This window comes from Anolis carolinensis, chromosome 5 (assembly GCF_035594765.1).
Source record: "Anolis carolinensis isolate JA03-04 chromosome 5, rAnoCar3.1.pri, whole genome shotgun sequence".
In the NCBI taxonomy this organism is placed as follows: domain Eukaryota; kingdom Metazoa; phylum Chordata; class Lepidosauria; order Squamata; family Dactyloidae; genus Anolis; species Anolis carolinensis.
This window is the reverse complement of record NC_085845.1, coordinates 113,207,638-113,222,624: the sequence shown is the minus strand read 5'-3', so window position 1 is coordinate 113,222,624 and position 14,987 is coordinate 113,207,638. Positions and strand designations below refer to the sequence as shown.

Genomic DNA, 14,987 nt, shown 5'->3' with positions numbered 1-14,987 from the left:
GCAGTCATGACACAGACGAAGCGCTTTTTCCCTGCCCGGTCCGGGTGGGATATAAACATGATTTCTATAGCAGAGCAGCCCATCTTTAAGCGAAAAGGGAAAGTGCAGACCTTGGCGAAGTTGGTCCTGCGCCCAGGCATCAGCTTGCTGACTAGCCCTGATTTCTTGAGCACAGATGGGTCCTGGAGTAGGGGAAGTTGAACCAATGGGAATGGATTTGGTGTTCCCCACCGTGAGCGTGGCAAAGTTCTCGGGTTGTAGCAGTTGGGATTCAAAGGTCTCCTTGCGTCCTGCAGCGTATTCCGGTTTACGTGACAGGGCGTCTGCTTGCTTGGTTTGGGCTGGGGTCACATAATGGATCTGGAAGTTGAAACGTTCAAAGAATAAAGCCCAACGTTGCTGCCTCTGATTTAGTTTGCGGGCAGTTCTTAGATGTTCTAGATTACGATGATCAGTGTGGACTTCAATGGGAAATTTGGCCCCTTCTAGCCAATGTCTCCAAGTTTCAAAGGCTGCCTTTATGGCCAGTAGTTCTTTTTCCCAAATGGTGTAATTCCTCTCTGGTGTGGTTAGTTGACGAGAATAAAAGGCACAGGGATGGAGGTGATCTCCCACCGGTTGTAAGAGTACAGCCCCAATTGCCACATCAGAGGCGTCCGCTTGTACCACAAAAGGGGTTCCAGGATTTGGGTGCTGTAGAATTGGCTGGGAGGTGAATAGTTTCTTTAGTTGCTGGAACCCTTTCTCTGCTTGATCAGTCCAGCGGAAAGGCTGCTTTCCACGGATGCAGCTAGTGATGGGGTCGGACCAGCGGGCAAAATCTGGAATGAACTTGCGGTAATAGTTCGCGAACCCCAAGAAACGCTGCACCTCTTTCTTGTTAGTTGGCGCCCGCCATTCCAATACTGCTGAAACCTTGGCTGGATCCATGGAAAGCCCTAGAGGCGAGATGCGGTAACCAAGGAAATCTACCTCTTGCAGATCAAAGGCGCATTTTTCCAGCTTGGCATAAAGTCCATGATCCCGCAATCGTTGTAACACCATTTTGACGTGGTTCTCATGTTCTGATTGTGATCTAGAAAACACCAAAAAATCGTCCAGGTAGATTATCAAGAACCTGTCTAGATAGTCCTGAAAAATGTCATTGACAAAATGCTGGAACGTTGCGGGGGCTCCGCATAAACCGAAATTCATAACTCGGGACTCGAATAATCCGAATTTGGTCTGGAAGGCGGTCTTCCACTCGTCCCCTTCCCTGATGCGAACTAAGTTGTAAGCCCCCCGAAGATCCAGCTTGGTGTAAACCTTGGCTCCTCGAAGCCGATCCAGTAGATCCGAGATTAAGGGCAGGGGATAGCTGTTCCGCTTGGTGATATTGTTCAATGCTCTGTAGTCCACCACCAAGCGTAGTTCCCCTGACTTCTTCTTCACAAACATCACTGGGGAGGCGGCTGGGGATTGAGAGGGTCTGATGAATCCCTTGCGAAGGTTTGTCTCTAGGAATTCCCTGAGAGCTTCTTGCTCTGGTTCAGTCAGGGAGTAGAGATGCCCTCGCGGGATCGGGGCCCCCTCCACCAAGTCAATGGCACAGTCATAAGGTCTATGTGGGGGTAATTTTTCGGCTTCTTTCTCATTGAATACATCCCAATACTCGGAGTACTTCTTTGGCAAGGTGATGATGGGCTCGGTGTCTGTGGCGTGGCATACCTTGGCTACGAGGCAATGGTTTTGGCAGTACGGTGAAGCAAACTGCAGTTCTCTGTTGGACCAGGAGATGTTAGGGTCGTGGAGAGTCAGCCATGGAATTCCCAAAATCACAGGGAAATGGGGGACCTCGGTAACAAAGAAGGAAATCTCTTCCATATGTTCCCTTATCCACATCCTGGTGGGTTCCGACCACTGACTTACGGGGCCCGTCTTGAGGGGGCGGCCGTCTATGGCTTGCACCACACGGGCATTCTTGAAATCATGATATTGTAATCCCAGAGAGTCGGCATACTCTCTATCGATGAAATTGTTGGTAGCTCCAGAGTCTATCATGGCGTGGATCATGACGGGTCCCCTTTTTGCTGACCATAATGTGACCACGAGAAGGAACAGGACCCCGGTTGGCGGCTCTTGGATGGATTTTTTGACCGGGTTGGCGAGCCTCTCTACACCCGGTCGTTGGCTTCCCCCGCCGGCTGTGTGCCAGTCGGCTCAGACGTCTTCGTCTCCGTGGAGGACGCCGCCGCAAGACGGGCGGCAGGCTTCCCTTTGGCTGGGCACTCTCTGGCGAAGTGGCCCCCGTTCCCGCAGTACCAGCAGAGGTTTAAGCGTTGACGACGGGCCTTCTCGGCGGCATCTAGTCTGGGACGCACATTGCCCAACTGCATCGGCACCTCCTCGCCTCCTCTGGGGTATGGGGTTGGCGGTGGGGGTCTCCAGACCGGACGTGGCTGAACGCTGGCGGGAGCGGGGGGTTTTGCCCCGGCTCTACCGCCCTGGCCTCGAACCCACTGTTTCCTGTTGGCAATCATGACTTCAGCCCGTAAACATTGATCAATGAGTGCCTCGAGGGTCTGGGGAGGATCCACCTTGGAGATTTCTTCCAGCATTTCAATGTTGAGACCCTCCCGGAATTGTCCCCTGAGGGCTACATCGTTCCAGCCGGTGTTGTGGGCCAGCACTCGGAACTCGGCTATATACTGAGACATAGGTCTGTCTCCTTGGAAAAGGCGACGGAGTTTGTGACCGGCTGCCTCCAAATTGTCCTCGATTCCCCAAGTCTCCTTGAGGTGGTCCAAGAAGCGTTGCGCTGATCTTAGGTGTGGAGAGGCTTGGTCGTACAGTGCCGTCGCCCAGCTGGCCGCTGGCCCGTCTAGAAGACTGTAAACCCATGCCACTTTGATGTCTTCTTGGGGAAACTCGGCAGCACGGGCCTCTAGATAAGCTTGACATTGGCGACGGAAGACATGAACCTTAGAAGCTTCTCCAGTAAACTTGGTTGGCAACGCCATGGCCGGAAGACGAATTCCGCGTTCCTTCAAACCCCTTATTTCTCCATCCTGTGCATTGAGCTTATCACGGATTCGGTCCACCTCATCCTTGTCGATGGTGTAGGTAATCGGCTGGCCGCTCGGCCCAGGTACGACTCCGGTAGACATTCTGGCCGAGGTTAATTGGTGCTTAGGGTGGCGGAGTCAAACTGTCAAGACCCAGGCTGCAGAGCACCAATAACCATACACAGAGGCCAGAATCTATCTAATATCTTTATTGAAGGAATATATAAAGTTAATAAAAACAAGTGTAGAAAATAGTCCAGAATTAGACCTTTCAGGAAAGGTCAGAATTAGTCCAAAAAAGCAATGTCCAATAAGAAATATTAAGGTCCAAAGTTGTAATCCAATAACCGAAACACTCACTTTGCCAAGCAAAGTGAGGGGAGATGACAAGGTCCTTTAGTCCATGAAACTTGAGCGAGGCTAGGAAATAACTTGATACTTGAAACAAGGCTTGAACGTGGAACAAGGTAACTAAGAACAAGAACAAGGTCCGTGGAATAACTTGATAAAATCCGTGGAACAAGGCAAGGATTGATCCTGGGAAACAAGGCAAAGTCCGTAGATAAACAAAGGCTGGGAAGCAAGGCGAAGGCTGGATAGCAAGGCAAGGCTTGAGCAGGAGCGAGGCTTGAATCGGAGCGCGCTGTCCAGACACAACTCGCTCCGTAGGCTGACGAATTGACTCCGCGAAGTTACTACGCGGGTAAAACACCTAAATAGAGTCTAACTTTCCCGCCGAAGCAGTTCTCTGGGAATCAGAACCGAAAGCTAAACTCTGAGACCAGATGTGAGACTCCCCAAAGATTCTCACGAGAAGCAGTCTTAATTGGCCACATTCTTAGCTGCAATCCTCGCACTCCTGCGCGAAGCTGATTCCAAACTTCTCTGTTGTTTACAAAACTCCCGGCGCAAGAACACGGGAGAAGTAGTCTCTGGGCTTGTTTGACATACTTCTGGGAGACAACTTTCTTGCAGGTGCAAGGTTCCCAGATCTGCCTGGGAAAGATCTGGCTGAGAAGAATCCAGTTCAGACTGGGAAGGTAAAAAACCCAAGTTTTCATCTTCATCAGGAATTACAATGTCCTGAGCAGGACTACAAGGCCCATGGGTCATCACAGGTATGCCCGGAAGCTACAAGGCATACAGCCTTTTCGATCTATGCTCCAATTCTGTGGAACTCATTGCCTCCATATATCAGAGCAATGTCGGAGTTGCGACCTTTTGTAAAAGCACTCAAGACTTGGCTGTTTGGTTGTGCATTTAAGTAAATCAGATCTAATTTGCCAAATAGTCACTGTTGAATGTTTTTAGGTTGAATGTTTTTATGTTGAATGTTTTTATGTTGAATGTTCTTTATATTGTGGAATGATATTTTAAATTGTAAGTCACTCGGAGCACTCTGGTGGAGAGCGACTAATTAAGAAATAAAGTGAAGTGAAGTGAAGTAGTAACATCTGCAGGGAGTCTACCTTGTGAATCAGACTAATGTTAAAGATAATGCATATTTTCGTCTTATTTACATGATTTCCTCAGAAACAAATGCTTTTGCAAATCAAGTCATGTTTATCTTTTGTGATGTCCAGTGATAAAACAAAGCATGCTAAAAGCAGGATGCTTTATTGGATAAAATGACATGCTAAGCCAAGCAGACATTTAAGGCAGTACCTCATGTAAAGGCATGCTAAGCATGCTTTCTAGTTCAGCCCTAAGTGATGTTACTAGGAAAAGAGATTGAATTGTTCCATATGTTTGTTGTTCATAAAACTCCACAATCTCAGGCAATAAAACTCTCTTTGGGCTTGATTCAAGTCTATGTGAAATCCAGAGCATTGAATAGATGAAAGTAATTCTAAAGAATTCAGTGGTTGACTGTTATTCTTTCTTTTCTTTTTTGAAAAAGCAATTAAGTTCACTAAGTGTTTATATTTTATATGTATATTTGATTTTCTCATAACTTACATGTAAAAAGATTAAGCCTTTATTATGTTATCTTCTAGATTTTGGATACTCCCTACTTGTTGAATCGCCACTGGAAACACTATCTCTCTGGCATCATTCTTAAAAATCCAGATATTGACTTGACCTTTGAAAAAGTTTACAGGTAACCTTTTGATGAATTGTGATACAAGTTAATTAAGTAAGATCTTACTTGAAATTCTCATCTACATGCCATGTTTCAGTTATATGACAACTAAGAATCGAATGTTCCTAAGTGATTGAAAACAAGCTTTTGCTAAAGGTTTTCTTTTGTTGTTGACCCAGTGTAGGCTGATTATAGCCATCCTCTACTCCCCTGTTTTCACAGACATGTAGAAAAATGAAATGATGGATTTATACAGAGAGCTTTCTCAAACTTTCATTTCAGACCATCTATTTCAGTGGTTCTCAACTTTCCTAATGCCACAACCCCTTAATACAGTTCTTCATGTTGTGTTGACCCCCCCAACCATAAAATTATTTTTGTTGCTACTTCATAACTGTAATTTTGCTTCTGTTGTTAATCGTCATATAAATATCTGATATGCAGGATGTATTTTCATTCATTGGACCAAATTTGGCACAGATACCCAATGTGCCCAAATTTGAATACTGGTTGGGGGGGGGGTTGATTTTGACTTTTGGGAGTTGTAGTTGCTGGGATTTATAGTTCATCTACAATCAAGGAGCAATCTGAACTCCATCAATGATGGAATTGAACCAAAGTTGGCATATAGAACTCCGATGACCAACAGAAAATACTGGAGTGGTTTGGTGGGCTCTTGAGTTCTGGAGTTGTAGTTCACATCCATACAGAGAGCACTGTGGACTCAAACAATGATGGATCTGGATCAAATTTGACACAAATACTCAACATGCTCAAATGCATATTGGTGTAGTTTGGAGAAAACAGACATTGACATTTGGGAGTTGTAGTTGCTGGGATTTATAGTTCACCTACAATCAGAGAGCCCTTTGAACCCCACCAATGATATAATTGGGCCAAATATCCCACACAGAACACCCATGACCAACAGAAAATACTGGAGGAATCTGGGAGGAACTGACAGTGATTTAGGGGAGATGTAGTTCACCTATATCCAGAGAGCACTGTGAACCCAAACAAGAATGGATCTGGACTAAATTTGGCACAAATACCTGATACGCCCAAATTTGAATACTGGTGGGGTTGGGAAGGAGATTGATTTTGTCATTTGGGAGTTGTAGTTGCTGGGATTTGTAGTTAACCTACAATCAAAGAGCAGTATGATGATCTTTGCCGACCCCTCTAACAGCCCTCTCATGACCCCCCCCCCCCCCAGGTTGAGAAACACTGATCTATTTATTTATTATGCTGTTTTTCTCACAAGAAGGGATCCAAAACAGCTCACATCCCACATTAAAATGATACAACTATTAAAATGCAACAATTAAACAAGTATTAAATAACCACTTAAAACATTATTTTTTTAAAAATAGAATCAAATTAAAACCTGCCACTTAAGTACTCCAATCAGTTTAAGACTGAAGGTTTGTTTAAATAGAAAAGCCTTGGCCTGCTGATGAAAGGAGAGGAAACTTCCTTAATTGGAATTTGAGAATATTCACATTTTTGTAACTCTAAATTCACTCTATTTAAAAGTACACTAACTGGTGTAACTGAGTATTATGTTAATTGGCTAAATTCATTTACATAATTTCAAAATGCCAGTGAGTATCTTCAAAGAAAGCAATGCCTTCTGAAAGTCCCAAATAGCTATGTTTTCCTAACCATTTGTTCAAGGTCAGATGTCATGTGACCATCCAGGTTTTGTTGAGTTGCAAGTCCCAGAAGTTTCTTACCATAGGGTTGTTGTATGTTTTTTTGGGCTGTATGGCCATGTTCCAGAAGTATTCTCTCCTGACGTTTCGTCCACATCTATGGCAGGCATCCACAGAGGTTGAGGTATGGAGAATCTAAGCATCCTCAACCTCTGAGGATGCCTGCCATAGATGTGGACGAAACGTCAGGAGAGAATACTTCTGGAACATGGTCATACAGCCTGAAAAACATTCAACAACCCTGTGATCCATAAAAGCCTTCGACAACACATTTCTTACCATAGTTTTGGGGGCTTGAGCTTTTGCTAGTTGCTCCTATATCCTGCTGGAGACTATCTGGGAAAAGAACATAACTGCTAGTTTGTACAGTCACTGATACATAAACATTAACTAAATGGTTTGCTCTAACTAAATCCTCCCAAAGCTTTGTAGATCTCATAGAATCTACACTAAAAAAAGTCTTTAACTTTCCCCTTGATATTATAGACTTCTGTACTATATCACATACTCTTTTTCAGTTATACTGTATCTTTGCCATTTGCCATGAAACTGGGAAGGAAGGGATCTTTGTGTAATACAGAAAAGCTAGCATACTTTGAAGGCAAAGATGTAACTCTGATCCTGTGAATCTAGGCCATTATTATTCCTGAGACATTCTTCTGAATGTCTAGTTTATCAACTGCAAATGGATATATAATGGCAGTGTTACCAACTAACTCTGTTGATGTGTATTTTACATGTATCTTTAGTGACTGCAAAGAAAACAAAGGCATTTATCCCACACTTCAACTAGAAAACATCTTCAATATCCATGACATTCTGAATGTTAGCATGGTAAGTCAATTTAGGTTAGTGTGAGTGTTTTTTAGTATTTCATCTATGTGACCTTTACTTATTTATTTGAATGATCACCTGAACCCTTCAAATGGAGACTTGGGAAATTAACAAGAAATAAATTGAGGTTTTGACACTTATTTCAAAATAGGCTAAAGAGCTGCAAAATAGTGCAATGCTATATAGGGTTATTGCCTAACCCCCATGCCCATGTAGATGAAGATTTAGCCTGTGCAAAATTTGGCCAATTTGAACCTTGAGGGGCAGACTCGTATTGGAGAAGGCTCGTATTCCATGTCTCAGGATCTGATCCAGATTATCTGTTTTAAACTGGATTCCAATCCAATGCAATAAGTCTCTATTGACATATATAACAAGACAGTGTAAAATGCAGGGTACATTATACAATAGAAAACTTCACGTTTGTTATATATTCAATTTGCAGACTTCATTCAGAAACTTGCCACTGTGAGACAACAGTTAAAATCTGTCATCTGTCGGGGATGCTTTGAATGTGATTTCCTGCTTCTTGGCAGGGGGTTGGACTAGATGGTCCATGAGGTCTCTTCCAACTCTATTATTCTATGATTCTATGAAAATCTTGAGAATTTAAAAAGCATTATTACTTTGTCTGGCTCTGTTTGATATTTCTTAACTTGCAGTAACAAGCTTGATCTTGATCTTAATTCCTGGTAGAGTGGGCAGTGCAAAAGAATATGTGAGATGGAATCCAACTGTCCTGAGCTGCAAGGACAGAGCCTCTTGTTGCTCGGTAGGCCGTTGAGTCTCCCTCTATGGAACGGGGATGGCTTAATTTTGAATCCGGATTATATAAGTCTCCACTGCCGGATAATTTTATTTATTTATTTCAGGAATTTCTTTCTCCCAACGGACCAAAGCAGCTCCCAACAACTATCAAATATACAATGTAACATAAACAATTGATTAAAACAACCCAAAGAGTTACATAAATGCTCCATAGCATCATCCATTTTATAGACAAATTAAATTAAATTAAATTGAAAGAGAGATAAGAATAATCTGGGATAAGGCAATAATCTCAGATCAGATCTTGGGATATAGACACAATGTGGACAGGGTCTTAGATAACCTGACTGTAAGCCATTTATCGGAAAAAGGCTTCAACTTGAGCTGGAAAACATTTGGTCAAGAACTTGACTCACTTGTTTGGAATCTTTTGGTGTTCTGGGGAGTCATGTACAGAGTGCATCGCAGTAATCTGGTCTAGTGACTTTCTTATTAATATGCTGTATGTGGACTGTCCTTAAAGATGTCCTTGAAGCTTCAGCTATTAAAGAATGTGAGCACTAAAAGGTTAATTGATCCAGCCAGAGGGAGCCATGTTCATGCTGATTCTGAAGTTGCATTACTGAGTCAACTTATTGTGATTTAAAGCTTTATAACAGCATGGAAAGAAAATATTTGAAAGATAGATGAAATGGCTTTTTGAGTGTCAAAAAATTTGGGCAGACAGTGGACACATTTACAGGCGATTACATGGGAAGCCCTGGAACCAAGTCAAGGCCTCAACCTTCGTCCCGGTTTTATAATCTGCAGTATCCGTGGCTTCACAGCTGTGAATGATTCCTTATCCCGACTCTCGTTGGAGTGCCTGTCTCTTAATGACTTTCACCATTCAACGTGATTACATATTGCTGCATGTTATGGGCTCTTTTTCAAAGTTATCCTGGTTTAAAGTCCTTAATATATGCTGTTGCATGCGTTTCCTCTATGTGTTATTTAAACACCACATTCTCAGACTGCCCTCAAACTACATTAAGTGGTCTGTGTATATGTGCCCAATAATATCCATTTGGTGTTATTTGTTATACATCAAACACACATGTAGATAATGACTGTGTGTAGAAAATTGCATTTTTTTGTGCATAAAGCCACTTTCTTGGGCAGAAAATTTATAATTTTATGTGCAAAAAAATTGAAGGGTGTTTTGCATAATATTTTTAAAGTGCAGATAGCCCCTAAGAAATACACATTTGACAAGAATTTTCTCCCAGTGAGAAGAAAAATGATAAAAATTATTAATAGTTACTTTTGAGAACAAAAATTTCAAAGACTCACTACCATTGTGCTGCATGAATAGAAGAGGCTTAAGTCTTTGGTGAGCAGCTGACAATAAAGTTTACTAACTTTGTATTGCAATTGTTCTAATGTAAGCATATGAGAGTTGAATGAAAACCTCTTTCTTTTTTCTTTCCCCTCCCATAGTATGCAGAAGATGTATCACTTAAAATCAAGCATATTAATGTAAATCTGAGCAACATAGTCTTGCTGGATGAAATTGGAAAGAAAAATCTTTTGGATTTTAGTGCTTCGGGAATAAATGAGATAAACTTTGCAGCATACCTGACAGAGGTAAGACATGAGGTTTTTACAAGCTTAGTCAACATTTGGCTAAAAAATACTGTATATTTGAATAAAATTTAAATATATATATATTGATGACATGTGTGTGGAAAACGTGTCCCCTTTGTGGGCTCAGATATAAAGGCATCAGTGAAATAAAGATATTATTTATCAACACCCAGCCAGTTCAGGGGTTTTCTCAACTATCTGGTCCTGAATACATACAACTTACTATTTATAGCTATTTTGGAGCATCTACTTAGCATACAACACATATAGAAAACATTTATTTATTTACTCAGTTATTTTATATCCTGCCTTTTTCCTATCATGTGATTCATGACAAGTGAAAAGCCAGTCATGAAATAATAGTAATTAAGCCATAAGAAAACATTATGAGGCAAAGACTGATTAAAAATTAGTCATGCCGAACCTTTATCTTGTATTTTAGATTATTAATGTTATCAGTAGATTAAGTAATTGATTAGGATACAGATAGAATGTTATGTAATCTGCTTTTAATTAAGATATCTAAAAATGTTAATAATTATGCAGCTTCTAATGTTTTCTAATTTGGAATACATTTGTTAACATGGCTGTATCTTATTTTGTCTTTAAGACCATCTTTTGGTTTTTCCCCTTTTCTTGGAATGAATCTCTGGATTTATAATAATATGGATTTTATTTAAAATATTTGTTGTGTCTGGGAGTACAGGACTGAGACAGCTTCAGTCACTATGGAGGCAGACCTATGCTGGGCAGTAGCAAGGGGAGTGTGTCCATATTAAGTCTGGTGCCATCAGTATGTGGACAAATCTAGCTCCGTCAAAATCCATGTCTTGTTACTAAACCAATGACTGTTATCAGCTGTGGACTGGATAAGAGTAAAAATCTGAAACTGGATGTTCCTGGTCAGTTGAAAGACAGATCAAGAAATAAGGATTCACCCTTTTCTGGGTGGAATTACAAGTACCAGAATAACAGTGAAAAGTACCACATCTAAAGATTTTGCTGATGCAATTTTGTTTCTGTCTTGTGTAGATCAATAAGAGTGTTACCAAAGTGGATCTCTTGTCCTTTGCTAACGATTTAGAAGCAAGAGCAGATCAACTGGTGAGTTTTCATTGAATGAAGAGAAATAGTAGCAATTACTGAATCTGTTTTGTAACTGGAAAAGTTTCAATGTCGTATATGTACACCAAGATCATGGTTCCCATAAATCTGAAGCTTTTACTGCTAGGACAGCATCAGTTTTGTTACAACTACCTGATTCAGTGAGACATCAAATTTATTCTCAGCTTTGAACTGCACTTGATCTTGGAACAAAAATACTATACCTCTGAATCTCTGCCCAACAGGTCTTTCCAAGGAGAAAAACATACCCCACAAATTTTCATTCAGGTCTTTTATCTGTATTTAATTAAACATCTCAGTGGAGGGCGCCATTGCACCTTTCAGTCTCCTGGAAAGATAAATGGGGGTTCCCTGTAATGAAAACTATCTTGTTTTTTGATAAAAGAATGAACGTTGAGGTTCAATGACTTTCCATTATAGCAAAGTGAAATTGCTGACCCTAATAAGGATAATGAGAACTGCTTATAAAAGGAGGGAAACTAGCCAAGAAGGGCATTATTATTAATTATTATTATTTAAAAATACATAAATTAGAACAAAAGCACAATATTAAAATCAAACAGTTTACAAATGAAATCATTAAACATTAAAATATTAAAATGCACTCATAACCATAATCATTACAAACATTTTAAAATTTTCAAAACAATATCACATGCCATTAATAGCCTTGTCCTTGTCAGCTTGTAAAAGCCTTGGCAGAACAGAGATGTTTTTATTTGCGGAGATGTGTCTGACTACATTTTATGATATTTTGCGATTTCTTATTGCATGGTCAATGTACTTCTGTCCCATTCTTTGATGTATACATTTTTTTGAAATTGTTAACTAGAATTTCTAACATATGTGCTTACATTTACAGCCTAAAGGAGCACTGGAAAATGCCTTGAAAGGACATGCAAATAATATCCGAATGATACATAGTCAACAAGTGGTTCCATTGGAGCAAGCAATGGTAATACAGAACTAAAAGTTGCTGGAGTAGGACAAGATTGGAGGGAGGATTGTTTAACAAGCTGTAAAAGTGTTTGACATTATAAATCAAGCTTGTGCCCCAGTTTCTGAGGATCAAGATGAGCAATTGCATCAGGATCAGTTTTTGCTCCTCTGTCAGAAGCACAAAAACAGCCAGAAGCACAAAACAAAAGTGATTGGAAGGTGACTGCCACTGTTCCATGAGAATCAGGGCACTTAAAAGGTTAACTGCCACAGGAGCAATTGCAGATATTTCTTCATTCATACAGGGTTGAGTTGAGCTCTGGTCCACTTCCTTCTTAAATTAAAGCCTCTTGTGGGAATAAAATGAGGACCTCCAAAATAGCAAAAGTACCACCTACTCTCTAAGGCATATAAGAGGGGAATCTGCTTTGAATGTGGGAGAGACATGGAGAAGAGCTCATCCCTTTCATACCCTGCAGGGGCAAATGCAGCAACAAATTCCTAAGAATTACTCAGCCTTTTCTTGAGTAAGGTTTTAGTGTCTTTTTGGTTAAATCCACTTGGGTACTTCCAGATCCCTTTCAAACTATGGTTTAACTTTACTTGTATGAATAATAGGGAGTGTAAATTCTAGGCATGTTGATTACTTTCTACCTCTATCACAGTTGAAAGGAGATTGATAGAGTTTGTTTCCCCTTTTAAAATCACCAGAATTCTTTATTATCTTCAGTATGAACGCTCTGTGTTGTTAAGCGTAGTTGTGTGGGGCTGAATTGGAAGGCAATAATATTTTGCTATATATCAATCTTTTTGAGCTGGTGGCACAGTGTGTTAAAGCACTGAGCTGCTGAACTTGCGGACCAAAAGGTCCCAGGTTCAAATCCCGGGAGCGGAATGAGCGCCCGCTATTAGCCCCAACTTCTACCAAAATAGCAGTTTGAAAACATGCAAATGTGAGTAGATCAATAGGTACCGCTCCGGCGGGAAGGTTACAGCGCTCCATGCAGTCATGCCAGCCACATGACCTTGGAGGTGTCTTCAGCTTAGAAATGGAGATGAGCACCAACCCCAGAGTCGGTGACGACTGGACTTAACGTCAGGGGAAACCTTTACCTTTACCTTAATTTTGTTTTGCAGTAAACTTACTGAAAAGCAGACATTTTATACTTTTGCTTGTTTGTTTTTTTCCTTCAAACTTTCTGCTAATTTACTTTTAATCATTTTAACCTTCTTTTTCCAAAAACTGACTGTCAAGAAATATGTTAGAGCTAGGGTAAGTGTTTTTCCATTCATACTTTGAAAGTAGGTTACAATGTTAGACCCATTTTAAATTGCAGGTTTCTCCATTTAACTTCAGTAGGGCTCTTCCAAATGGGGTAAAAATGCTGGGAGGTTGCAGTATTTGTTGCTGTAGCCCTCTCTTCTTTGTTAAATAATATCCAAATGGCTTTCATGTTGTGCTGGACTATTTTCTGGAAATTCCTTGAACCAGCTGCAACATTTTATTAACCCATCAATTGGCTTTCTTTCTAATTCCATGTATCAAATAATACATTGCCTTCTCTCCTCTTTCTTTTATTTTTTTCTTCGAGTTAAAGTATTATGGTCCATCAATATGGTCCATCAACACATTGCTTTTATTCCACTATAAGTTTTAAGAAGACCTTTTTTTCAACTTGAGAGGAGAAAATGTGCCTTCAAACCATATGACCACCTCAGCAAATCACACCTCAATTTATTTTATTTTTTTAATTTAAAAAGGGGCCTAACTTGGTATTATAAATCCAGGGAAACACTACAGTTGGGCACTAAACTAAAACGTTGGACACAGAGAGGACAATTACTGGTATAACCAAAGGAGTTATGTTACAAGATATCATGTGACCTTCGATCAATCTGAAACAGTCCTTAATTTTTAGGGGGAGGGAATACACTAAGTGATTAAGTAAAAACTCCATCATTAATTGCTTTTACTAATATTTCTAGCTGTTGAAGCCTTAGAAAACCTGGAAATATTTCTAAAATATCTCACATACATGCAGAGATCAATTTTAAGACTGTACATAATAATATACTGTAGATGTTAATTGAACATGCATGCTGTTCATGTTCTAGTGGTATAGTATGAAACTGACTTAAGCAGATTGATATGTTGTTTCAAGAAATATGGTCCTGAATTCATAAACCACAGCCCAGGAGTAGTTTGTCCCTAATTCCTGGCTGCCTTTCATTTTCTGGACCCAATTCAAAGTGCAGCTCTACAAAGCCCTGAACGGTTTGGGACCCACCTACCTTTGTGATCGTCTCTCCCCCTATGAACCTGCACGATCTCTTCGTTCATCGGGGGAGGCCCTCCTCTCGCTTCCGCCATCGTCACAAGTGGTGGGGACGAGGGAGAGGGCCTTCTCTGTAGTGGCTCTGGAACTCACTCCCCGGGGAGATCAGGCAAGCCCCCACCCTGATGGCCTTTTGGAAGAGCCTGAAAACCTGGCTTTTCACCCAGGCCTTTGGTTAAGATCGCCCATCCCCATCATAATCATAACTATATTCCTCAACCTTTCCTGCATTGGTCACACTTCTCCTGGTTACTTGACATTAGCTTAGGGCTCCTCTCATCCCAAATTGACCTCAAACGAATCTGTAGCACTTTATCTATGTTTTGAGTTTACAACCTATGATGTGCACTTTGCTAATCTACTATTACAACCTCACTGTTTTTAAATTCTATGTTTTTAATAAGTGTGTTTTATTCTTTTTGGTTAATGTGCAAATATTACAATTGGTTCATGTTATTGTTTATTGATGTATTGTATATTGTTATTGTTTTGTATTTGATATTTCTGTGAGCCGCCC

At 40.7% G+C, this 14,987-nt stretch overlaps 1 protein-coding gene across 6 annotated transcripts in view; it reads left to right on the top strand.

Annotated features, from left to right (window-relative positions):
- prom1 (prominin 1) overlaps positions 1 to 14,987 on the top strand; it is a 133,749-nt gene that overhangs the window by 101,648 nt on the left and 17,114 nt on the right. For 4 of the 6 annotated variants that reach the window (XM_062982185.1, XM_062982184.1, XM_016993315.2 and 1 more), the window contains 5 exons: positions 5,042 to 5,145; positions 7,592 to 7,676; positions 9,924 to 10,070; positions 11,103 to 11,174; positions 12,058 to 12,150. In XM_062982185.1, the coding sequence (XP_062838255.1) occupies positions 5,042 to 5,145; positions 7,592 to 7,676; positions 9,924 to 10,070; positions 11,103 to 11,174; positions 12,058 to 12,150 (501 nt within the window). Of the gene's footprint in view, positions 1 to 5,041; positions 5,146 to 7,591; positions 7,677 to 9,923; positions 10,071 to 11,102; positions 11,175 to 12,057; positions 12,151 to 13,380; positions 13,408 to 14,987 lie in introns of all 6 variants that reach the window. The other 2 variants (XM_062982182.1, XM_062982183.1) reach the window with 2 other exon arrangements.